Here is a 27,713-nt window from a genome sequence, read left to right as displayed (position 1 = left end):
TGCCGGTGTCCGTGTTTTGCGGATCCGTGGATCCGCAAAACACATACGGACGTCTGAATGGAGCCTTACAGGGGGGTGATCAATGACAGGGGGGTGATCAGGGAGTCTATATGGGGTGATCAGGGGTTAATAAGGGGTTAATAAGTGACAGGGGGGGGGTGTAGTGTAGTGTGGCGCTTGGTGCTACACACAGAGCTGCCTGTGTCCTCTGGTGCTCGATCCAAGCAAAAAAGGGACCACCAGAGGACCAGGTAGCAGGTATATTAGACGCTGTTATCAAAACAGCGTCTAATATACCTTTAAGGGGTTAAAAAAAATCGTATCTACAGCCTGCCAGCAAATGATCGCCGCTGGCAGGCTGCAGATCCACTTGATTACCTGCAGTTCCTGTGAACGTGCACGCGTTCACAAGAAATCTCGCGTCTCGCGAGATGACACGCCGGCGCGTCCACTCAGAATAACAGGGCTGCCGCAAAGATGCAATCCTGCGTACGGCGGTCCTGTAGTGGTTAAGGTGTAAAAATTGTACTGTTTTTATTGCATGAATAATTATTCCGTAAAGAGGAAAAATACATTTTAATATAACAAAAATAATGCTCAGAACAAGCAGCAAAAGCAAACAAAATCCTATTGTCCAATTATATCTGTCCAAATCAGACTGAGCAGATGCACAAATTGAGCAAATAAGGCTCGTTGTAAATCTAAAGGAGTTGCTTTTATGTATACACTTGTGGTATATATGAGAACTGCACACCATATATTACATTTACATTGTTTTTATGGGTAACCTTCTGCTTGGATGTGAGTTTTAGATCCAAATTTTTTTTTATTTTTTTTTTATACATTTTGTTTTAAAATAATTCCCATTTGTCACAAAGTTACCTGAAGGTGGACATCAAGGCAACAGCAATCAGGTTGCCCGCTTTCAGGAAATATATAGGTTTTGATGGTTCAATTACTGTCCAAGGACTCTAATGTAAATTTTATAGGTTGCCATTTAAAAAAAAATATTTCAGCTTAAAACCAAATTTTTGGTCTTTCCAGTTCTGCCATATACACATAAATTTAGGCCTAAGTGGTGTGTATGAATTCTGCACATGTTGAACATCTAATTTTAAGATGTGCAGTCCATATACCTTTCTGCTTGGGTTACACTTTTACCCACTGTGACGGATCGCCTGCCACCCCAACTGGGTGCCTCCGAACGATGCTCCTAGTGCTCGCCAAGGACCATCAGGACCGCACTCGACACCATAACCACCGCAAACCCCATGAACCACTGCAGCTTGTTTTGGGGTTTCGCCGTACTCCACCAACCCTGAACCCAAGGCCGGGCTCCAGCTTCCAGTGGGTGAACCTCTTAGTCCAGAGAGCGAAACAGGAACAGCTCTTACAAGAGCTAGGGATTATACTCTGGAAAGTATAATGATTATAGAGTGTAGTTCTCCAATCCCCCAAACATAAGCCCAGACTTCATGGAGGGTAGAACAGGACACTTTAATGCCAGCCAGCACTCACAATTTATACAATTCCACAGGACAGAGGCGCACACCCCCTCCGCCTAAGACAATGGACAGAGGCGCACACCCCCTCCGCCTAAGACAATGGACTAACTCAGTATACATATACAGTTCAAGAGGTCTAACATAACTTAAACATGAACAGCATGCAAAAAGACATCCCCTCCCCAGTATCTTAATGAAAGAATAGGGAGAGAGTAGACACATGAGATGGGATTATCTCCTGAGTGTATCAGAGGGTGATATACTACTCTACACCGGAGCCGGCTACTTAATCCCATCACTAACACAATAGAAAAAAAAGGGACAAATTAACTAACACATTTCCTTGGGAGCCTCAGTGCAGAGTTAACCCTTTTTTGTGTTGCTGGGTTCACCTCTGCACCTTTAATGGGCAACAGGAATGATATGGCCTATAATACTCTACACAAGACAGGGTTAATAGTTCCTTGTAACCCCAAGAAACTGAGGGGGATCTCCATAGTTTTGGGTCCGTAGGAAGGAGGCTAGCCCTCAGGCCTCTCCAGCAGCCCCAGTGACGGTTCAGTCCTTCACACCCACTAATATCAACTTTTTTGCTATTTTATGACACAAAGTTGCATGAAGATGTCTGTGTGTATAAAGTGTCTATAAAGTGCTGAGCTGCATTTTGACATGCTGGGTGTCCACTTAGAGAATATATGGGTATGGAGGTTAGTACGATTTAGTTTTTGTACTTTAGGTTCATTTGTAAATGTCAAAACTGAAAATTGTCCTGGCTACCAGAGATGCAGAGAACATCATTATATACGCTGTACACCCATATGGCTTTTATGGATATTTCTATTTAAGTACTTAAAAGGGGTTATCCAATTTCTTAAAACCCCCCCACATGTGCCAGGCCCCCCCACCGGTAATATACTTACCCCGCTCCTGATCCCCACAACGCTGATACCGCTTCTCCCTGAGCACGGATGAAAACATCCGGTGTCGGGGGGTGAGCAGCCAATGGCAGGAGGGGATGGGGACAAACCTCCCTAGCATCGCGGGACCAGGGACCAGGAGCGGTGCGGGGAGCGGGGTAAGTATATTATCGCTGAGGGGTCCAGAAATTGCATAACCCCTGTATAAAAAACAAAACAAAAGAAAAAAACAGGGATAAATCTTCAATATACTTACGCATTTATAGGGTCATATTTCACCATCCCATACATGGGAGTGGTCTCCGCACGTTTTATGACTTTCTGTGTGTCATACAAAAGGAACATGCCAAAAAGAACTAAACCTCCATACACAGCTACTGAATAAAGTCCGGCGCCAAGTACAGATGTAGCAGGAAGGAATGCGCTGCCTTAAAAAGGAAATAATAAATAATTAATAATAATAATTTGAATTAATAATAATAATAATAATAAATAAGTAACAAGTACATACCAATAGAGGAAACAAGAACCAAGCCCAAACCGATACCAAGCGGAGCCCCCATGTTTAGAAACTTTTCACTGGGTGCGCACATTGCTACTGTTGAGAGTCCACCTACAATTCCAGCGGTGTACCATGCAGCTTTGATAAGCAGAGGACCACCAAGTAAGGTTAGTGGGGCAATCACTGCTCCCATCACACCTGCACAAGACAAGTCAAAGCAAAAATTAGTTCAAAATGTGTGATGAAGTGTAAACTACTAAACAGTGTTGCATACATTTCGGGGCTCATTTCAGTAAGGAAAAATCAATAGGGTAACGTAAAAAAAAAAAAAAAAGAATTAGGCCATTCCCATTTAACCAACTGCATGACTAGTAAACTCTACTAGCTAGATTTATATTTGCTGGACAAAATTTCTCACGGAGCCAACAGGCCCTATGGGTGCAGCATTAGAAAATATACGCCGAGATCAGTATTGATGAAGTGATAACAGGACCTTATAACCACTGTGGCTTTGGGTTGGACCTTACCAGCATGCAACATCCAAGCCAAATGCTTAGCTCCAGGACTTTGATCATATGATATCGATCTAACCAGCATGCCAGCGCCTATCATAGCAGCAAAGGTTGCACCAATAGCCTAGGAAAAAAATAAAATAAAGTACACATAAGTGGTGCATACATTTACAACACTTTAAAAGCTTACAACCTTACTTAAAAGGAGGATTCTCCGTGCAGAAAACACCTGCAAGAAGCTTCCATATTAGAAAATTATTAATCATAAATAAACATTTTAGAATTAAAAATAAAGCATAATTTTTTTTTTCTAAATTATGGTTTCCACAGCTCCTATGCTCCATGGTAGCAGACAAATCATGTGTAACGTAATGCTACAGTCCTGCATTCTCATAATTTGTGCTCCAATTACAAGCCAAATGTAGCACAAATGACACACTAATATGACCACCAGCTAAAACCCAGAGTAACCGCTAGACAGAAGAGACATAACGCTGCCACCATCAGCTTGTGTTCTTCCAGCATTGATTGCAGTTATCCGATGTTTCTCGCCCAACACGCCAACATCCATCTGTTCCAATTTCAAATACTGCCGCAAAAACTGAGGCCTTTTCTACCTATGCAATTACGTTAGCAGAGGCGAAGCGACCATCTCTCTGCTTCAGACTCCCATACACAGCCGGGTTTGCTAAACTGCGACGACACATGGCTGGTAGCCCCCTGGTTCATTCTGGTGGCGATATTCTCCACTGTAGCATGTTGATCTGCTCTCGCGCACCTTCACAGCAGAGTTTCACCTCTCACATCAGTGGCATGTGGTTCTCTGCAGTTTCCATGCCACTTATTCGCAATGGTGCCATTTGTCCACTCACAATGCACTGTCACCACAGCAGAATGTGAACAGTTCACAACCAGTTTCTGAAATACTTCTGCCCTTGCACCGAAAGCCAATAATCATCCCTTTTTGCAACTCTGATAAATGACCCCTTTTACCCATGACAGTCATGAGGGATGTGCGTGCCAACATCCCATCACACACCCCTTATATACCCACCAAGCTGTTTTATAACACACTAAAGGAAGTCGCAGAGCTGTATGGGAAGCTTTATTGACGAGGTGTAAATGCAATCCGATTTTCCTGACAGTTGAAAAACGACCATATGTATTTTGCGGTATGCAAAAAAACGATCCGCATAAATACAGATGACCTCCCTGTGACATCCGTATTACATCAGTTTTTTTTTGTTGCAGATCCGATGTTACTATGCCTATCCTGGACAAGAACAGGACGTGTTCTATCTTTTTTGCGGAACGGACATATGGAAACGGAATGCACACAGAATCATTTTCTAAAGTTTCTTCCGCTTAAAAGGGGTTGACTCACTTCAGCAAATGGCATTTATCATGTAGAGAAAGTTAAATACAAACCACTTACTAATGTATTATGATTGTCCATATTGCTTCCTTTGCTGTCTGGATTCATTTTTCCATCACATTATACACTGCTCATTTCCGTGGTTACGACCATCCTGCAATTCATCAGTGGTGGTCATGCTTGAGCACTTGCCTCTCTGATTGCCTGGACAGTGGGAGCGCAAATAGGCTAGTGCTTTTTCCTATGGATTGCAGAGTGGTCGTAACCATGGAAACTAGCAGTCTATAATGTGATGGAAAAATGAATCCAGCCAAAAGGAAGCAACATGGACAATCACAATACATTAGTAAGTGCCTTGTATTTAACACCTCTACATAAATGCGACTTGTTGAAGTGAAAAATATGACAATTACTCTTAACAGTAATTTGATTTCCCGAAGCCTCCACAACGGCACTGATAGGAGCTTAATCCCGCCTCCCAGTGAAAGGAAACAGTGGTAGCCAAAATAAAGACACCTCCAACCTACTCCAGTTAATAACAGGGAACCGAAGATGATTTATGATATTATTTTGTTATAAATTAACTGTGAATAGGACCCACAACTATATATATATATATATATATATATATATATATATATATATATATATATATATATATATGTGAAATGTTTATATACACAAAAGAACATTTTTATTTTTTGGGGGGACCCCAGTGCCGTTGTTGGAGACTACAGGAAATCAAATTACCGGTAAGAGTAATTGTCATCTTTCCCTAATGCCCCCACACCAGCACTGATGGGAGATTTTCAGAGAAGAGATTTTTTAGGGAGGGACTACAGCTGAAAAGGACTTTACATCCAAAAGCCAAATCCTGGTTAGCCATAACATCAAGTTTATAATGCATGAAGAAGGTCATGGGGTTGGACCATATGGCAGCCCTACATATCTTATCCACATAAGCAGATCCCCTTTCCGCCCAAGAGGTGGACAGGGCCCCAGTGGAATGAGCCTTTAACCCTAAGGGGGAAGAAACCTTTTTCGCTTTATAACACAGGACGATTGTTTGTTTTAGCCATCTGGCTATTGAAGCCTTAGAGGGTCCAAGACCCCTATTTTTTCCTTGAAACTGGACAAGGAGATGATCAGACTTTCTAAAAGAATCTGTAGCCTCAAGGTACTGTAGAAGAGAATGCCTGACATCTAGATGATGAACCATTCTTTCCTGATCTAAAGCTGGAGAAGCGCAAAAGGATGGTAAAACTATTTCCTGCTGGCAATGAAACCTCGAGAAGACCTTCGGTAGGAAAGCAGGGGAGAGTCTAAGAATTACCCTATTATCCAAAACAGCGAGGTAAGGCTGCCTGCAGGAAAGAGCCTGGATCTCCCCACCCTCCTAGCCGTTCCAGGGGGAACTTTAAAAAAAGAGGAAGGACGCAGCCTGCTTGTGCCTTTAAGGAATCTCCCAACTAGGGGGATTTCTGCCACCCTAAAGCACTAAGGGCCAACACTTGAACTTTTAGGATACTGGTTCTGAGCCCCTTATCAAATCCTGCTTGCAAGAACTCTAAAATCAGGCTCACATTCAAACTACTCTGAGGATCCCAATGGTCACCCGCAAATAAAAGAAAGGCTTTCCAAGTTCGGAGATAAATTTTGGAAGTGACCTGCTATGTAGCAAGGTCGATATGACAGCCTCAGAAAACCCCCTTTCTTTTAACAAGATCCGTTCAGTCTCCAAGCCACTAAGTGTAGATGTTGTATGTTGGGATAAAGGGCCGGACCCTGATGGAGGTCCGGAATCTGAGGCAGAAATCAGGGTTCCCTTGTTGCGAGGTTTTGAAGCAGGGGGAACCAAGACCTTTTTGGCCAATAGGGGGCAATCATTATAACTTGTGCCTCTTCTTCTCGTATCTTCATCAAAGTCCTTGCAATCAGAGAGAATGGTGGAAATGCGTAAAGACGACCCCTGGGCCATGGCAGGGAAAGAGCATCTATCTGATTTAGATTTTCCTTGGGGCTGATGGAATAAAACTTTTCTACCTTCCTGTTCTGTCTTGTTGCAAACAGATCCAACACCGGAAGCCCCCCACCAGTCTGTGATCTGACTGAAGATCTTCTGATTTAACCACCATTCTCCTTCTCTGAGAGACCATCTGCTGAGAAAATCCGCTAAAATATTTCCTTTTCCTTTTAAGTGAACTGCTGAAATGGGCTTTAGGTTCTGCTCTCCCCACCTGAATATTCTTCTTGAGACAGCCATCAAGGATTTGCTTCTTGTCCCTCCTTGACGGTTTAGATATGCCACCGTTGTTCCATTGTCCGAGAATACCTTTACATGGTGGTGTTGGATAGTTGGTCTCCAACTTAGGAAAGCTTGGAAGACAGCTGTAAATTCTCTTAGGTTTGAATACGCTAAAGACATCTGAGGACTCCCTGTTCCTTGTACCATTTCTTGCAGAGCATGTGCTCCCCAACCTTTGTTGCTTGCATCGGTGGTTATTGTAATCTGATTCTTTGGCCGCCACTGCACCCCTGTTTGTAGATGTTTCTCCACCAACTCAGGGATTGTTTTTCCTTGGTATGGAATTATTATTTTCTAGGAAACTCTGTCCCAAGATGACAGGAAGAAAGACTGCAGGATCCTGGTGTGGGCCTGAGCCCAATTCACAGAGGATTGTCGATGTTAAAAGTTCCAGCAAGCGCATGATGTCTCTTATCGAAGCTGTCTTTCTGGAACAGAAGATTCTTAGGCTACTTTCACACTTGCGGCAGTGTGATCCGGCGGGCAGTTCCATGGTCGGAACTGCCTGCCGGATGCGCCGATCTGCATGTGACAGAAAGCATTTGTGAGACGCATCCGGATGCGGATCAGTCTCACAAATGCATTGCAAGAACGGATCCGTCTCTCCGCTTGTCATACGGACAGACGGATCAGTCTTGTATCTTTGTTCAAATTTTTACCGGCATTCCGGTATTTTGAATGCCGGATCCAGCACGAATACATTCTTATGGGGAAAAATGCCGGAAAAGGCATTCCGGAAAGTATTCTGTTTTTTTCGCCGGAGATAAAACCGTAGCATGCTACGGTTTTATCTTTTGCCTGATCAGTTAATATGACTGAACTGAACACATCCTGAACAGATTACTCTCCAATGTATGAGGATATGCCTGATCAGTTATTTTCCGGTATAGAGCCCCTGTGACGGAACTCTGTCAGAAAAGAAAAACGCTAGTGTGAAAGTACCCTTACCCGAGCTACAAGGTTGATCTGCTTCTCTTGTGGTAAAAAGGAAGATATATGGTGGGTGTTCAGTAGTACACCTAGAAATAATCTCTGTTGACTTGGAAATAGTCTTGACTTCTCCTGGTTGATAACCCACCCTAAGGAAGCCAGGGTTTCTTTCACAATTCTGAGATGGTCCAGAAGACGAGAATAGGAACCTGCAGTGATTAGAAGGTTGTCCAGATAGGAGACCACCATTATTCGTTTTAGATGAACGTAGCCCACTACATCTGCCATAATCTTCGTGAACAGACGTGGTGCACTGGAGAGGCCGAAAGGTAAAGCCCGATATTGGAAATGACAGAGCTCTCCCATTATGTAGACAGCGAACCTGAGATATTTTTGACTCTCGCTGTGAATGGGAACATGATAATAGGCATCCGCCAGATCGACTGTTATAAATGACCCAGTGATTTAGGTTCTTCAGATTGAAGATTGTTCTGAACTTCCCACTTAGCTTTTTTTTTTTTTTATTATTATTATTATTATAGGAAATAGGGGAGAGTAGACCCCCTGACCCCGCTGGGCTATCAGAACTTCTGAAACTACCAGTTTTTCTAATAGGGAAAAAAACTCTGACTAGGACCTCCTGTTTGAGAGGATCCGTTTGCAAGGAATCTTGCAGGCGGCAGGGAACAGAACTCTATTTTGTGACCCGATCTTATTTGTTTTAGGACAAAGAGGGAGGCTCCTATAGAATCCCAAGCTTGGCTGAACACTGAAAGCCTGCCCTACCGGACTTCTGGCAAGAGGAGTCAGGATTTAATAAGAAACCCCTATCCCGGCCTCTAGAAGATTGCCATTTACCTGAAGACTCCTTTTTGTTTTGAGTCTGCTTAAACCTGTTTTGGGAACAAATTTTTTTCTATGCTGGAAAAAATGGGATTCAGAAGGAAACCCCTTTTTTTCTGTCTGAGGCTTTATCCAAAATATAGAGAAGTAGACCTGGCCGAGAGTCTCGCCAGATCTGCAGAAGCATCCGCCATAAAATTTGAGGCCTGCTTCAAAACCAGGAGAGGGGATATAATTTCCTTCTGCAGGGTACCAGCTGCTAAGGGATATTCCATATGATTGATCCAGAGAGAAAGGGACCTCGCAGCACAGGTGGCTGCGATCCCGTCTCCCAATGTTTTTAAGAAGACTCAAATTTTTTTCATGGGGTCCTTCAGTAACCCCATGTCTTCAAAGGGGAGGAAGAATTTTTGGGAAATTTTAGCTATCGGGGCATCAACCCAGGGGGGTGATTTCCCATGTTTCACAATCGGAATCTGCAAACGGATATTTTCGTTTGAAGGCTTTTCAAATAACGGGTCTTTTCCCTGGGTTTCCATTCCCTAGATATAACATCCTTTATATTATCATGAATTGGGAATACCTGTCTTCTCTTTTCACCCAAATCCTGAAACATCTGGTCGGTGATAGATAAGTGTTCTTTAGTGTCTTTAATTTCATAGTCGCCTGAATAGCTTTTAACAGAAAGTCCGTATCCTCCAGGGAACATAACGGACAGCCAGAGCCGTCATCTGAGGAATCAGTCACCAGAGAAAAGTTCTCCTTCATCCAAGTCAAATACGTCCGAGGAAGGATCCACGGATTTTTAAGTAGATGGATGGGGAGAAGAGGGTGCCATACGTTGGTCTATTTCTGAATTAACCTCGTCCCTAATAAGGGTTCTAAGGTTTTCCATAAAAGATGGTGACTCTTCCGCCACCACCTTTTCCGTACAGCGTGGACATAGCTTTTTTTTTACTAGAATGGGAGAGACCCGTTCTGCACATGACATTTTTTTTTTGTGGGTTCACCACCCGAGGATTTTGCAGGGCCAGCCTCTTTTACCTAAAGAATATATACATTATATTAGAACTAGACCCACACCAGCACCCGAGTGGTGATCATGGGATAGGAAAAAATCATCCTTCAACACAAAATGGAGGTGGTCATTTACCGGGCTGAGAGCCTTTCAGGGATCAGCAGGTCTGTGTGGGGTGTCAGCATCAGCGGAGGACATTTTTGCAGGGATCAGCAGGTCTGGATCCTTGCCACAGAATTCCTTCCCAGGGAAAGCAGAGCCATATTTGAACTCAGCGCCCTGCTCCTATTGGCTCCGCCCCCACGCCAGTTCCAAGCACACGCCACGCTTGCTCATGGCCACACCCCCTCCGGCCGGCCGACCTGAGAGCCACTGCCGGATGTGCGCCGAGGAAGGGCAATGCAGCGTGTCACAGGAATCCTCCTGCAAGAGGCACGAGGCGTCGATCCCCTCTACCCAGAGGTAGGTACAGCCCGGGATACCCAGCACGGGACTTACTCCTATGAACAGAGAAGGAGAGCACACGTTCCACCCGGAGCCTGGGTCCCCTGCTCAGCCCTCTCCAAAAAAAAGTGGAAGGATCCTTAGGCTGAGCACAGTACACTGACAAGGCTTCCATCCATCCTAAAGGGCAGGAAACAACAACTGGAGGAGGTGTCTTTTTATTTTGGCTTCCGCTGTTTCCTGTCCCTGGGAGGCAGGATAAAGCTCCTATCAGTGCCGGTGTGGAGGCGTTAGGAAAAAAACCTTTAAAAAAAAAAAAAAAAAAAAATTTATATATATATATATATATATATATATATATATATATATATATATATATATATAATCAAATAGAAAGCAGGACTGCACTCCAAAATGTGATGAAAAAATCAAAGCTGTTTATTCACCCATGTTATGGCAAAGTTTGCGACGTTTCAAAACGTCGCAAACTTTGCCATAACATGGGTGAATAAACAGCTTTGATTTTTTTCATCACATTTTGGAGTGCAGTCCTGCTTTCTATTTGATTATACTATTGGGGATTGCCGTTGCCCCCTTTTGGACATTGCACCCGCTTGTCAGGTTGGTGCTCCCGTTGGACTTTCTTTATATATATATATATATATATATATATATATATATATATATAAATAATTTTTTTTTATGGTGAATAAACACTTACGTTTTTACTGAAGGAAGTGTCGTGGATTTCATAGATTTATACTGTTTTTGAAGCCTGGATTGCTTCATCAGCCGCTGGCACCCGCCATTACAAGTTTACAATTGCTGAACACTTGCTATATCTATCTATATATCTCCATCTATATATCTGGACACACCTTCTCATTCAAAGAGTTTTCTTTATTTTCATGACTATGAAGGCATCAAAACCATGAATTAACACATGTGGAATTATATACATAACAAACAAGTGTGAAACAACTGAAAATATGTCATATTCCAGGTTCTTCAAAGTAGCCACCTTTTGCTTTGATTACTGCTTTGCACTCTCTTGGCATTCTCGACTGACTGACCTTCATTTCTTAAAGTAATGATGGCCACTCGTTTTTCTTTACTTAGCTGCTTTTTTCTTGCCATAATACAAATTCTAACAGTCTATTCAGTAGGACTATCAGCTGTGTATCCACCTGACTTCTCCTCAACGCAACTGATGGTCCCAACCCCATTTATAAGGCACTAAATCCCACTTATTAAACCTGACAGGGCACACCTGTGAAGTGAAAACCATTTCAGGGGACTACCTCTTGAAGCTCTTCAAGAGAATGCCAAGAGTGTGCAAAGCAGTAATCAAAGCAAATGGTGGCTACTTTGAAGAACCTAGAATATGACATATTTTCAGTTGTTTCACACTTGTTTGTTATGTATATAATTCCACATGTGTTAATTCATGGTTTTGATGCCTTCATAGTCATGAAAATAAAGAAAACTCTTTGAATGAGAAGGTGTGTCCAGATATATAGATGGAGATATATAGATAGATATAGCAAGTGTTCAGCAATTGTAAACTTGTAATGGCGGGTGCCAGCGGCTGATGAAGCAATCCAGGCTTGGATCGCTGTATTATCGCTGTGTGCCCAGTAACAATTGGTTATTGAATATATGACCAGTATAGATGCTTCGCATTTGAATTTAGCGACATTTTTATGGTGCGGGTAGAAATATAGAACTATAGAAATAGTCCAACTATTAAATAGGATGTATTGGTTTATCATTTTATTTTATTTTGTTTTATTTCATTTTATGCATATGGATGTCACATACAGATTATTATGGAGTTTGTGACTATTACTCCTTGACAATTGTTATACAGGATGATCCCTTATCTATGTATTACTACACCATGCCGTATGAACGAATATGCGGCTTATATATAGATCAAATTTAACAAAATGACTGGTAATAAGGTAGATCCACACAGAGTAATAAAGCTTTGGACACGCATATCGTACTAATTGCCATCACAAGGTGGAAAATAGGAGGAGCAACACAAAATTGGACAATTGGATAATTGGATTCAGCAGCACATCTTGGAATAAAAAGGCCTTTTGTAAGGGGGATTGTTTATCACTGAGGAAGGGGCAACGTGAAGCCCCGAAACGCGTTTGATGCAAGACCCCCAGCTTACCTACAAACGAACTCCTGTGTACCCATTGCCGCAGTCATTCTAGGTTGGCGCTATAAATCCGGCACGCTTCTCAAGCAAAGAGGACCTGGCACGCTGACTCACGAGGAGCCTGTAGTTCTCATATCCAGAGAACAAGCTCTTTTTTCTGCAGAGTCATACCAGTGTGGAAGCAGGCAAATAGAGGCTTGGAGGACATCGGCTCTTGAAAACGCACGGAGCGGTGCCTAGAGCCACATAGACCGGAGGCAGAGATAACCAGAAGGCGAGCAGTCGGAGACACAGAGAACCAGAACCCCAGCAGTGACTTTAACATCAGTAACTACTGAACAGTGAGTAAAAGCGGGACGCCGCAACCAAATACTCACTACAACAGATTACTGCTTTCTTTGTCCTTTGAAATAATCGGAGACTTTTTCCCAACCTATTATCTATTCCCAAATTGGAATGAGACATTACTTATGAAACATCATCGCTGCTATCTTTTATTTCAACTGTACTATTAATTCCTTGTATTTATTGTATCAATTTTAGTCTAACGTTACTTTACGGTTTTTATACCTAATGTATTCATTTTTTGACTTTTAAATAAGCCCAGTGTAGTATATTGTGTATTATTTTATTTTATTTTATATTATTCACATCAAGCTTATTAATAAACTGTTTAAACTACTATATTGTCGTATGTTTCCACGTTTAGTGCGAGTGCCCAGTATATTGTTTTGTATTGTTCATTTGTTAAAGGAAGGGCGAATCCTTTATTACTGAGAGCACCTCCCTCTGTGGTTTCACTCACTCCTGTGCGTCTCATATTAGCTACTCAATAATTCCACATGTGTTAATTCATAGTTTTGATGCCTTCAGTGTGAATCTACAATTTTCATAGTCATGAAAATAAAGAAAACTCTTTGAATGAGAAGAGGTGTCCAAACTTTTGGTCTGTACTGTATATCTCTCGATAGAGAATATATATATATATATATATATATATATTCCAGAATCTGATGAAGGCACAGAGTTGCCGAAACGTTACCGCGCCGCAGTAAACTAATTGCATCCAATACGGTCTAACTGGAGTTTTTGTACTAATTGTTAAAAGGGGTGGGAAGCCTACTCCAGCAAAATATCCACTGAGTGCTACAAGGGCTCTGCTTGTGAAAAAAATAAAAATAAAATTTTATAATTATATATATATATATATATATATATATATATATATATATAGAAAAGGAAAATAGTGGCGGCACCGGAAAAAACACAAAGAGGGTGCTAAGTCCAGGGATGTAGCAGCTTACCCCGTCAATAAGAGATGAAAAACGGACAGCACTCCAGATAAAAGATAGTGGTGTTTATTCACCCATGTGGATGGCAACGTTTCAGCTCATACAAGAGCCTTTTTCAAGCAATGAACACAGTGTAAAAGTGGGGTATATATGGTCCAACCCCTATTACATCACAATATAATCAATTAGTGAACATGTGTACATAAAGTGCAGATAGTGCATATATAGAAAAAACAGCATATATAAATAGCAGTGACATATACAACAGTGTCAAAATACAACACTGGTGTATGCAAAATACATAATAAAGTGAATATAATATCACATAGAGATATAATGATCAATTAATAAAAATCAGGTGCACATAAAGTGGGAGGGACTAAAAGAAATTATGCCAGAAGGTGGGGGAAGCGACGACATACCCGGTTCCATTATCCATACCGTACATGTCATGTACCGCCACGTCCGGCGTTCGGCTGGAGACAGTGCGCAGGCGCCAAGTCGCCTGAAGATCACGATGTGACTACCTCAAATGACGTAACCGGAGCATGCGCACAAGTGTGGAAAGGCTTCGTCGGCCATCTTGGAAAAGGTACAGATGCCCACATGTAGAGGAGAACACAAATACCAACCCGAATCAGCGGTATAATGTAATGTATTGTCCTCACATATGGTGACGAGAGTACAAGCAAGACAAAAAACACTTAGTCAGCCATAATAAGACTAAACAAAACAAAATGCCTCATCGATGTGTGTGCGCATAACCTAGTGTTAGACAGGATAGCGCAACACGGAGACAGTGCCGTGTACCTAAATGTGTACCCATGGGGGACAGTGGAAAAGTTGCAGCTAAGAAAAGCTGCACCTAACCTCACAGATGGATGAAATGAGAATGCACGCCGCAGAAACCGCAGCGGACATACCGCATAGAGGCCACTATTCCCCAATGGGGACACATATAGTATAGGACACACAATAGGAGGCAAAATGTAACAGGCATAACTAAAAAAATATATAAATAAAATAAAAACCATCACAGAATAAGGGCATATTAACAAATACGGTAACCACCGGGTACGTCTCACTTCTCCAACCCGCAGCATCATTCTTGTCTGTGAAAATAAAAACAGAAAGTAAAGAAATGGCTTAATAGTGTTCATAATACACTATGTATCAACAGAAGAAAGACAAATATCGCATAAATGACAATGTGGGGCAAACTACTCCTCTAAGCATATATCCCCGGATTGTAATCCACATTGAGCCCATTAGGTCTCAAACTATTGAGAGTGTAGATCCAAAAGAGCTCTCTTTTTCTAAGGATCAACACCCTGTTGCCCCCACGTCTTGGCATGGGTACATGGTCAATAGCCCAACATTTAAGGTCTTTTTCGGAGTGTTGAAACTCCGTAAAGTGTTTGGCAACAGGGAGGTCCTTTCTTTTTTTGCGTATAGACAATCTATGATTGTTCAACCGCGTTTTGAGATCCGTCGACGTTTCACCCACATATAATAATTTGCATGGACAAATTAAAACATAGATAACGTAATTGGAATTGCAAGTAAGGTGAAATCGAATCGGATATGTAATACCAGTAATAGGATGGACAAAAGTGCTGCCCTTACCCATATATTTACAGTCAATACAACAAAGACAGGGAAAACTACCCTTACCATGTACAGTTAGAGAGGTTTGAACAGACTTGGACCTAGGTCCAATATCTGCTCGGACAAGTTGATCACGCAAATTTCTGGACCTGCAGTACGAAAAAAGGGGAGGGGATCTAAATTCTAAGATCTCACTGTGACATCCACCCAAAATCCCCCAATGTCGTTTAATAATACGGTTGATTTCCTCACTCTGTTCAGTGTACTTGGAGATAAAGGGAATCCGAGAAGTAGATCTATCGGACGTCCCCCTCTCCAAAGTACTGGTCCTATCTAAGCCACGAACCTTGTGTATATGGGAATCAAGAAGTTGGGTGGGATACCCTCGTTTTTGAAATTTCCTGGCCATGTTATCCAAAGCCAGATCCACCTGTTCAGGTTCAGAAACTATGCGTTTGACCCTAAGGAATTGGGAAAAGGGCAAATACTTCAGCATGCTACGTGGATGACCACTGTTGTAACAAAGGAGAGTGTTTTTATCCGTGGGCTTAGTGTATAACTGTGTATGCAACTTGCCCTGATTATAGATGACTGTAGTATCTAAAAACTGTAACACAGTGTCAGAATGGACCAAGGTGAACTGAAGGTCCCTATTGACACTGTTAAGGAACAGATGGAACTCATCGAGTTGGGCAACACTACCCGTCCATATGAGGAAGATGTCGTCGATGTATCTCCACCACCGCAGCAAATGGCTGCGGTGGTGTGACACATGGACGACATCCTCCTCAAAGCACCTCATAAAGATGTTTGCGTAGGTGGGTGCTACGTTCGATCCCATCGCCACGCCCCTTTTTTGTTGAAAAAACGTTTCCTGGAACAGGAAATAATTCTGTCTTAGAATGATCTGTAGTAAATCAATAATGAACTGTCTAGCAGCTGTGGAGTGAGTTGAGGAACCCAGCATACGTTCAATGGCACCTATACCTAGATCGTGATCAATCGAGGTATATAAAGAGGTGACATCAAAGGATGCCAGGTGGACCTCATGGACACCAGCAAAATCAATCTTATCCAACTTGCACAGGAAATCAGTCGTATCTTGTATATACGACTCAGCCCCTGTAGCAAAGTCATGCAAAACCTTGTCAAGGAAGATGGCGATGCGACTAAAGATGGAGTCCGACCCGGACACAATAGGGCGTCCGGGCGGATCCTCAAGTGACTTGTGCACTTTAGGAAGTATATATAAAACCGGCGTAACCGGATGATCTACAGTAAGAAACGTGCACAAGTCATCATCAATAGTGCCTGCCAACATGGCATCCGCCAAACATTCCCTGATGAGTTTGGCTATCCCAAATTTGGGGTCATTATGAAGGACAGAGTAAACATCTCCGTCGTCCAACTGACGTTGAATCTCACTCACGTATCTGCTGGTGTCCATGACGACCACCGCGCCGCCCTTATCCGCTGGTTTGATCGTCAAAGAAGGGTCCTGTCTTAATTGGTCAAGTGCCTCAATTTCCAACTTAGAGAGATTAGGATGTTTAAAAACATAGTTACTACATCTCATCTTATATGCAGATATATCAGATTTAACAGCAGTGATAAATGCATCAACAGAAGCCTCGTTCACAATGGGAGAGAAATGGCTCTTCATGGACAGATCGAGGCGTCTCAGGGAGAACTCGCTAGCCTGAGGCGCCGCGATCTGTGCCCTAGTGTTGAACCACACTTTCAATTTGATTCTACGAAAAAATGCAGACAAATCTGTATCTAAATCAAACCAGTTAGAGGAAGACATGGGACAAAAAGAAAGTCCTCTATTGAGAACACTCACTTGAGCTGGAGTGAGCATCTTACTGGATAAATTGATGACGGTCACTTCCTCTTGTTCATCTGTAATTTGTTTGTCTGAGCTCTGGTCTTGTTGTTCCTGAGTACGGTTGGTTCTGTGGTGTCTACGACAACTTACAGATGAACAAGAGGAAGTGACCGTCATCAATTTATCCAGTAAGATGCTCACTCCAGCTCAATGCTTCTGTTGATGCATTTATCACTGCTGTTAAATCTGATATATCTGCATATAAGATGAGATGTAGTAACTATGTTTTTAAACATCCTAATCTCTCTAAGTTGGAAATTGAGGCACTTGACCAATTAAGACAGGACCCTTCTTTGACGATCAAACCAGCGGATAAGGGCGGCGCGGTGGTCGTCATGGACACCAGCAGATACGTGAGTGAGATTCAACGTCAGTTGGACGACGGAGATGTTTACTCTGTCCTTCATAATGACCCCAAATTTGGGATAGCCAAACTCATCAGGGAATGTTTGGCGGATGCCATGTTGGCAGGCACTATTGATGATGACTTGTGCACGTTTCTTACTGTAGATCATCCGGTTACGCCGGTTTTATATATACTTCCTAAAGTGCACAAGTCACTTGAGGATCCGCCCGGACGCCCTATTGTGTCCGGGTCGGACTCCATCTTTAGTCGCATCGCCATCTTCCTTGACAAGGTTTTGCATGACTTTGCTACAGGGGCTGAGTCGTATATACAAGATACGACTGATTTCCTGTGCAAGTTGGATAAGATTGATTTTGCTGGTGTCCATGAGGTCCACCTGGCATCCTTTGATGTCACCTCTTTATATACCTCGATTGATCACGATCTAGGTATAGGTGCCATTGAACGTATGCTGGGTTCCTCAACTCACTCCACAGCTGCTAGACAGTTCATTATTGATTTACTACAGATCATTCTAAGACAGAATTATTTCCTGTTCCAGGAAACGTTTTTTCAACAAAAAAGGGGCGTGGCGATGGGATCGAACGTAGCACCCACCTACGCAAACATCTTTATGAGGTGCTTTGAGGAGGATGTCGTCCATGTGTCACACCACCGCAGCCATTTGCTGCGGTGGTGGAGATACATCGACGACATCTTCCTCATATGGACGGGTAGTGTTGCCCAACTCGATGAGTTCCATCTGTTCCTTAACAGTGTCAATAGGGACCTTCAGTTCACCTTGGTCCATTCTGACACTGTGTTACAGTTTTTAGATACTACAGTCATCTATAATCAGGGCAAGTTGCATACACAGTTATACACTAAGCCCACGGATAAAAACACTCTCCTTTGTTACAACAGTGGTCATCCACGTAGCATGCTGAAGTATTTGCCCTTTTCCCAATTCCTTAGGGTCAAACGCATAGTTTCTGAACCTGAACAGGTGGATCTGGCTTTGGATAACATGGCCAGGAAATTTCAAAAACGAGGGTATCCCACCCAACTTCTTGATTCCCATATACACAAGGTTCGTGGCTTAGATAGGACCAGTACTTTGGAGAGGGGGACGTCCGATAGATCTACTTCTCGGATTCCCTTTATCTCCAAGTACACTGAACAGAGTGAGGAAATCAACCGTATTATTAAACGACATTGGGGGATTTTGGGTGGATGTCACAGTGAGATCTTAGAATTTAGATCCCCTCCCCTTTTTTCGTACTGCAGGTCCAGAAATTTGCGTGATCAACTTGTCCGAGCAGATATTGGACCTAGGTCCAAGTCTGTTCAAACCTCTCTAACTGTACATGGTAAGGGTAGTTTTCCCTGTCTTTGTTGTATTGACTGTAAATATATGGGTAAGGGCAGCACTTTTGTCCATCCTATTACTGGTATTACATATCCGATTCGATTTCACCTTACTTGCAATTCCAATTACGTTATCCATGTTTTAATTTGTCCATGCAAATTATTATATGTGGGTGAAACGTCGACGGATCTCAAAACGCGGTTGAACAATCATAGATTGTCTATACGCAAAAAAAGAAAGGACCTCCCTGTTGCCAAACACTTTACGGAGTTTCAACACTCCGAAAAAGACCTTAAATGTTGGGCTATTGACCATGTACCCATGCCAAGACGTGGGGGCAACAGGGTGTGGATCCTTAGAAAAAGAGAGCTCTTTTGGATCTACACTCTCAATAGTTTGAGACCTAATGGGCTCAATGTGGATTACAATCCGGGGATATATGCTTAGAGGAGTAGTTTGCCCCACATTGTCATTTATGCGATATTTGTCTTTCTTCTGTTGATACATAGTGTATTATGAACACTATTAAGCCATTTCTTTACTTTCTGTTTTTATTTTCACAGACAAGAATGATGCTGCGGGTTGGAGAAGTGAGACGTACCCGGTGGTTACCGTATTTGTTAATATGCCCTTATTCTGTGATGGTTTTTATTTTATTTATATATTTTTTTAGTTATGCCTGTTACATTTTGCCTCCTATTGTGTGTCCTATACTATATGTGTCCCCATTGGGGAATAGTGGCCTCTATGCGGTATGTCCGCTGCGGTTTCTGCGGCGTGCATTATCTCATTTCATCCATCTGTGAGGTTAGGTGCAGCTTTTCTTAGCTGCAACTTTTCCACTGTCCCCCATGGGTACACATTTAGGTACACGGCACTGTCTCCGTGTTGCGCTATCCTGTCTAACACTAGGTTATGCGCACACACATCGATGAGGCATTTTGTTTTGTTTAGTCTTATTATGGCTGACTAAGTGTTTTTTGTCTTGCTTGTACTCTCGTCACCATATGTGAGGACAATACATTACATTATACCGCTGATTCGGGTTGGTATTTGTGTTCTCCTCTACATGTGGGCATCTGTACCTTTTCCAAGATGGCCGACGAAGCCTTTCCACACTTGTGCGCATGCTCCGGTTACGTCATTTGAGGTAGTCACATCGTGATCTTCAGGCGACTTGGCGCCTGCGCACTGTCTCCAGCCGAACGCCGGACGTGGCGGTACATGACATGTACGGTATGGATAATGGAACCGGGTATGTCGTCGCTTCCCCCACCTTCTGGCATCATTTCTTTTAGTCCCTCCCACTTTATGTGCACCTGATTTTTATTAATTGATCATTATATCTCTATGTGATATTATATTCACTTTATTATGTATTTTGCATACACCAGTGTTGTATTTTGACACTGTTGTATATGTCACTGCTATTTATATATGCTGTTTTTTCTATATATGCACTATCTGCACTTTATGTACACATGTTCACTAATTGATTATATTGTGATGTAATAGGGGTTGGACCATATATACCCCACTTTTACACTGTGTTCATTGCTTGAAAAAGGCTCTTGTATGAGCTGAAACATTGCCATCCACATGGGTGAATAAACACCACTATCTTTTATCTGGAGTGCTGTCCGTTTTTCATCTCCTATCTATATATATATATATATATATATATATATTTATTTATATTTATTTTTATTTTTTTATTATAGAAACTTCAATGGCAGGAATTTTACTATTGATCTCTGTTGAGTCATGTGTATGCCATGTACCAGTGACTGAATGAATAAAGGTAATATAAAAAAAAATGACTAATAAAACTACTCACCAGCCAGGATCCTCTCATCATAAGACTCATAAGAGCAGGAGACCTACTGACAGCAACAGCAGAGAGGGCTGTAAAGCCAATGCTGCCAGCAAAGTACATATATGTGGATCTTATTCTGTCCTTCACATACTGAGGCCAAACACTGCAAGACAAATCACACACAAATTACACAATACATATTCTATACTCAGAGATGGTTTACTTCTAAGCACAATTCAACAGCTTAAAAACTGTGGTCACCTTTGGAGGGCATTATTTTTATCAATGAATTCTAATTATTTCAGGCTACAAATAATTTTTGCAATTGGTCTTTGTTTCACTAGTTTTCCTCTAAAGTTTTCACTTTAATGCAGTTCCGAGACTTAAATACGCATGACCTATCATCTGGATAGGTCATCATTATCTGACTGGTGGGGGACTGACACCTGGGACCACCATCGATCAGCTGTTTCAGAAGGCAGTGTCACATGCCGTAGTCTTCTAGGCCGAGTGACGACAAGTTCAAGGATTACGTGGCCTAGGCGCATTTCAGCCCCATTGAATTGAATGGGGCCGATCTGCGATACCAAGCACGCAACAACAATTTTTCTGTTGACAAAAACATATGAGGACCCGTTTTATGCGGTTTGAGCTGTATTTAGAAAAAAAAGAGTTAAAAATGTATTTTATAAATGTTAAAAATGCTTTTCGTGTGAACATAACTCCGCCACTGTTTTTAGGGTTTTGTTTCAACTGTGTTCACTATGCGGTTAAAATTACATGTTAAAGGGGTTGTCTTACATCAGGAAATGGCATTTATCATGTAGACAAACATAACACAAGGCACTTACTAATGTATTATGATTGTCCATATTGCCTCCTTTGCTGGCCTAATTTATTTTTCCATCAAATTAAACACTGCCCATTCCCATGCACAGCAGCTCTCATTCCAGCCACCTCGTATCTGCACTGCAGCAATTGTCTTAAAGGGAACCTGTCACCGGGTTTTTGTGTATAGAGCTGAGGACATGGGTTGCTAGATGGCCGCTAGCACATCCGCAATACCCAGTCCCCATAGCTCTGTGTGCTTTTATTGTGTAAAAAAAAAAAATTATTTGATACATATGCAAATAAACCTGACATGAGTCAGGGACAGGACTAATCTCAGGTTAATTTGCATATGGATCAAATCATTTTTTTTACACAATAAAAGCACACAGAGCTATGGGGACTGGGTATTGCAGATGTGCTAGCGGCCATCTAGCAACCCATGTCCTCAGCTCTATACACAAAATCCCAGTGACAGGTTCCCTTTAACTTATGGATACGAGCCAACAAAGGAGGCAAAATGGGCAATCACAATACATTAGCAAGTTCCTTGAATAAGCTTTCTCTACATGATAAATGCCATTTGCTAAACCCCTTCCTGAAACAGCCATCTTCTGTTCACATAGCTGTATGAGTGCTTATTTTTTGCGGGACGATCTATAGTTTTATAATTTTTTGGGGGGGAAGTAAAGTGATGAAAAAACATTTTTTGCCCCATTATGCTATTCCTCGTATGGGATAAGTTGATTTATATTTTACTAGTACAGGCATATTCACATGCTGCGATGCCCATTATGTTATTTTATTTTTTATGTTTATTTATTTTGATTTTGGGGAAAGGGGGGGCAATTAGAATTTTTATATCCTTTTATATTTTTCAAAACTTTCTTTCCTTTTTTTTAGGTCCCCAAGTGGACTCCAACTTGCAATAATCAGATAACAATTTGTATAGAATAATGGAATTTGCTCCATTATTCTATATAGAAATGGTATATTACAGTTTAGTGCTGCCACCTGCTGGTCTAAACCGTAATATACAGGTAATGAGAACGCCTTCTCTGATCTCCGCTGGGGGAAATCTTTCTTGCCTAGAAAGCACACGCTTCTTGGTTTTAGCCCTCTCAGAAGCGTGGTCGCATCTGAGGGGTTAAATGCACCCGGCGGCTAAAGTTCTTGATCCGGAATGGGTGCCATCTTTAACCCCTTAAGGACACAGCCTTTTTACACCTTAGGACCAGGCCATTTTTTGAAAATCTGACCAGAGTCCCTTTAAGTGCTGATAACTTTAAAACGGTTTGACTTATCCAGGCCGTTCTGAGATTGTTTTTTCGTCACATATTGTACTTCATGACACTGGTAAAATGGAGTCAAAAAAAAAATTTTTTTTGCACCAAAAAATACCTAATTTAACAAAAATTTGAAAAAAATTAGCAAATTTCAAAGTTTCAGTTTCTCTACTTCTGTAATACATAGTAATACCCCCAAAAATTGTGATGACTTTACATTCCCCATATGTCTACTTCATGTTTGAATTGTTTTGGGAATGATATTTTATTTTTTGGGGATGTTATAAGGCTTAGAAGTTTAGAAGCAAATCTTGAAATTTTTCCGAAATTTACAAAAACTCAATTTCTAGGGACCAGTTCAGGTCTCAAGTCACTTTGCGAGGCTTACATTATAGAAACCACCCAAAAATGACCCCATCTAAGAAACTACACCCCTCAAGGTATTCAAAACTGATTTTGCATACGTTGTTAACCCTTTAGGTGTTGCACAAGAGTTATTGGCAAATAGGGAGGAAATTTGAGAATTTCATTTTTTTGTCTAATTTTTCATTTTAACCCATTTTTTCCACTAACAAACCAAGGGTTAACAGCCAAACAAGACTGTATCTTTATTGCCCTGACTCTGCCATTTACAGAAACACCCAATATGTGGCCGTAAACTACTGTACGGCCACACAGCGGGGCGTAGAGTGAAAGGTGCGCCGTTTGGTTTTTGGAAGGCTGATTTTTATGGACTGGTTTATTTACACCATGTCCCATTTGAAGCCCCCTGATGCACCCCTAGAGGAGAAACTCCCTAAAAGTGACCCCATCTAAGAAACTACACCCCTCAAGGTATTCAAAACTGATTTTACATACGTCGTTAACCCTTTAGGTGTTTCACAAGAGTTATTGGCAAATGGCGATGAAATTTGAGAATTTCATTTTTTTGCCTAATTTTCCATTTTAACCCATTTTTTCCACTAACAAAGCAAGGGTTAACAGCCAAACAAGACTGTATCTTTATTGCCCTGACTCTGCTGTTTACAGAAACACCCCATATGTGGCCGTAAACTACTGTACGGGCACACAGCGGGGCGTAGAGTGAAAGGTGCGCCGTTTGGTTTTTGGAGGGCTGATTTTGCTGGACTGTTTTTTTGGCACCATGTCCCATTTGAAGCCCCCCTGATGCACCCCTAGATTATAAACTCCATAAAAGTGACCCCATCTAAGAAACTACACCCCTCAAGGTATTCAAAACTGATTTTACAAACTTTGTTAACCCTTTAGGTGTTGCACAAGATTTAATGGAAAATAGAGATACAATTTCAAAATTTCACTTTTTTGGCAGATTTTCCATTTTAATATTTTTTTTCCAGTTACAAAGCAAGGGTTAACAGCCAAACAAAACTCATTATTTATGGCCCTAATTCTGTAGTTTACAGAAACACCCCATATGTGGTCGTAAACAGCTGTACGGGCACATGGCAGGGCGCAGAAGGAAAGGAACACCATATGGTTTTTGGAAGGCATATTTTGCTGGACTGGTTTTTTTGACACCATGTCCCATTTGAAGCCCCCCTGATGCACCCCTAGAGTAGAAACTCCAAAAAAGTGACCCCATTTTAGAAACTACGGGATAGGGTGGCAGTTTTGTTGGTACTAGTTTAGGGTACATATGATTTTTGGTTGCTCTATATTACACTTTTTGTGCGGCAAGGTAACAAGAAATAGCTTTTTTGGCACCGTTTTTTTTTTGTTATTTACAACATTCATCTGACAGGTTAGATCATGTGGTAATTTTATAGAGCAGGTTGTCACGGACGCGGAGATACCTAATATGTATACAATTTTTTTTATTTATGTACGTTTTACACAAGGATTTCATTTTTAAAACCAAAAAAATGTTTTAGTGTCTCCATAGTCTAAGAGCCATAGTTTTTTCAGTTTTTGGGCGATTATCTTAAGTAGGGTCTCATTTTTTGCGGGATGAGATGACGGTTTGATTGGCATCTATTTTGGGGTGCATATGACTTTTTGATTGCTTGCTATTACACTTTTTGTGACGTAAGATGACAAAAAATGGCTTTTTTTACACCGTTTTTATTTTTATTTTTTTACGGTGGTCATCTGAGGGGTTAGATCATGTGATATTTTTATAGAGCCGGGCGATACGGACGCGGCGATACCTAATATGTATACTTTTTTTTTATTTATGTAAGTTTTACACAATGATTTCATTTTTGAAACAAAAAAAATCATGTTTTAGTGTTTCCATAGTCTAAGAGCCATAGTTTTTTCAGTTTTTGGGCGATTATCTTGGGTAGGGTATGATTTTTGCGGGATGAGATGACGGTTTGATTGTTACAATTTTGGCGTACATGCGACTTTTTTGATCACTTTTATTACCTTTTTTGGGAAGTAAGGTGGGCAAAATTTCAATTTCATCATAGTTTTTTATTTTTTATTTTTATGGTGTTCACCGTTCGGGTAAAGTAACATGACCGTTTTATAGATCAGGTCGTTAAGACGCGGCGATACCAAACATGTGTAGGGAATTTTATTTTTTTCATTTTTTATCAGTGATAAATGTGTTTTTTGATTTTTACTTTTTTTTCACTTTTATTCACTTTTTTTTGACCCAGACCCACTTGGTTCTTGAAGATCCAGTGGGTCTGATGTCTGAATAATACAGTACAGTACAATATATATTGTTCTGTACTGTATTTTACTTACACTGAACAGATCTATGCCATTCAGCACAGATCTGTTCAGCACCATGGACAGCAGGACGCCTGAGAGGCGTCCTGTTGCCATGGGAACCTTCCCCGTCTGCTCAGTACTGCTCAGAACTTCGCAGACGGGGAAGGGTAAGGAGGGGATCTCTCGGGGGGCTCTCTCCCTCCCCATCGGGGGGCTGCAAAGGCACAGCAGCCCCCCGATGGGAGAGGGAGGGAGCTCCCTGCGCTGTTAACCTTTTCCATACAGCGGTCCGTACGGACCGCTGTATGGAAAGGGTTAAACGGCTGACATCGCATCGCAGATGTCAGCCGTTTATACCAGGGTGCCAGCAATGTGCTGGCACCCTGGTATCCCCACTAGACACCAACGATTATACAAGGGGAGGCGGGCGGGGGATCGCGATCCCGCCTGCCGCACCGCCCGCCTCCCGCACCGCCCACACCGCCCGCAACCCTCCCCCTGCACCTCCCGCCACCATAAAAATCATTCGGGGGTGCAGGGGGGGGTAAATAAAACTTTTTTTATGGCATATAAAGTTTCTGATCCCTGCGGTCAGGGACTGCGGGGACCAGAAACTTCAGAAATCGCAGCAAACCGCAGGTCTGAATTGACCTGCGGTTTGCCGCGATCGCCGACATGGGGGGGTCACGGGACCCCCCCGCGCATTTAGCCTAGGTGCCTGCTCGATGATTTGAGCAGGCACCGGGTTCCGATCACTGCCAGCCGCACGGCAGTGATCGAAAATACACAGGGCGTACATGTACGCCCTGTGTCCTTAAGTACCAGGGCACAAGGGCGTACCTGTACGCCCTATGTCCTTAAGAGGTTAAAGACCCTTTTAAATACATGTATGGCAAATGTTGGGAAGGGGTTAATTCAATTATTTTTAGGTGGCAAGGTGACAAAAATAAAAATCTGGCATTGTGTTTTTTTTTTTTTATGCCACTCCCATACAGAGCTGATCTGGAGCCCAAACGACAGAGTGCCGGTCAGGCTCGGAACAGAAGTGGCAGTGGAACAATGGAGTATACTTTTTTTTTTTTATATATATTTAGAACAGGCTGTGTACCCAAGCATAATTTTGCTTCACTGGAAACCTCTAAAGCACCACTCTCGTGAGACAGTGACACTTATAGTCAGGGCTGTGGAGTCGGAGTCGGGGGAAATTTTGGGTACCTGGAGTCGGAGTCGGCAAACAATGAACCGACTCCGACTCCTACTAAATTTAGATTGGAAAAATTATATCATTATAATTAATGACTTCTCTACTGTAAGAATAAAGACCAATGCATGCAGTGCCTCACGTAACCGCAAAACAAACACGTTAAGTGACCGTGAAGAAGCATGCTTTTCATGTGCTTCACTATATGGCACGCAACGCACAATTAGGAGCTGCAATACTTATACTTTCCATAGTGTTGTGTTCTGCTTTTACAGGGAACGCAGCGTCCATGTGTAACCTAGCCTCTCACTGATAAGGGATTAAATAAATATGTTTTTTGCAGGACTAGAGAGTGAGACACTTGTATAAGTGAAGGGAATGGAGGGCCAATAGTTCAAGACTGAAGCTGTAAACCATTGGAAAAACTGCTGTCATTTAGCTAAGGCTATAAAAACTTGTAAACTCCGATTGTTAGCTTAAACTTTAAACATGACTATGGGATTCTCCTAGGAAAATCATGTTTTAGAATAAATGCCCCTTCCTGGATCCTCCCACTGCCCTATCATCAGCAGAAGATCAGCACACAAAGGAGAAAGCAGCTTCCCAGCCAGTAGTCCTGTGGTAGGTTGCGTTTCTTTCCCTCAAGGAATGTATAAAATAAATTTGCATATTAATACAGAGGAGTCGGAGTCGGGGAGTCGAAAGTACATAAAACTGAGGAGTCGGAACATTTATCTACCGACTCCACAGCCCTGCTTATAGTAACGTCATAAGAATGGGTGGTCTCCAGCAGTAATTTGCTAGTGCTGAACATCCCTTCCACGAAGACTGTGCGAGTATGCCTCAGGAGAGCCCTCGCTATTCGCTCTCCTT

General features: G+C 42.0%; 1 protein-coding gene across 2 annotated transcripts in view; it reads right to left on the bottom strand.

Annotated features, from left to right (window-relative positions):
• The window catches only part of GHITM (growth hormone inducible transmembrane protein), a 43,993-nt gene that overhangs the window by 5,277 nt on the left and 11,003 nt on the right, over window positions 1–27,713 (bottom strand). For both annotated transcript variants that reach the window (XM_040436324.1, XM_040436326.1), the window contains exons 5-8: window positions 20,865–21,006; window positions 3,452–3,560; window positions 2,934–3,122; window positions 2,679–2,850 (exon numbers count right to left, since the gene is read on the bottom strand). In XM_040436324.1, coding sequence (XP_040292258.1) covers window positions 2,679–2,850; window positions 2,934–3,122; window positions 3,452–3,560; window positions 20,865–21,006 — 612 coding nt within the window. The remainder of the gene's footprint in view (window positions 1–2,678; window positions 2,851–2,933; window positions 3,123–3,451; window positions 3,561–20,864; window positions 21,007–27,713) is intronic.

Source organism: Bufo bufo, chromosome 6 (genome assembly GCF_905171765.1).
Source record: "Bufo bufo chromosome 6, aBufBuf1.1, whole genome shotgun sequence".
Lineage (NCBI taxonomy): Eukaryota > Metazoa > Chordata > Amphibia > Anura > Bufonidae > Bufo > Bufo bufo.
This window is presented reverse-complemented; position numbering and strand designations above follow the sequence as displayed.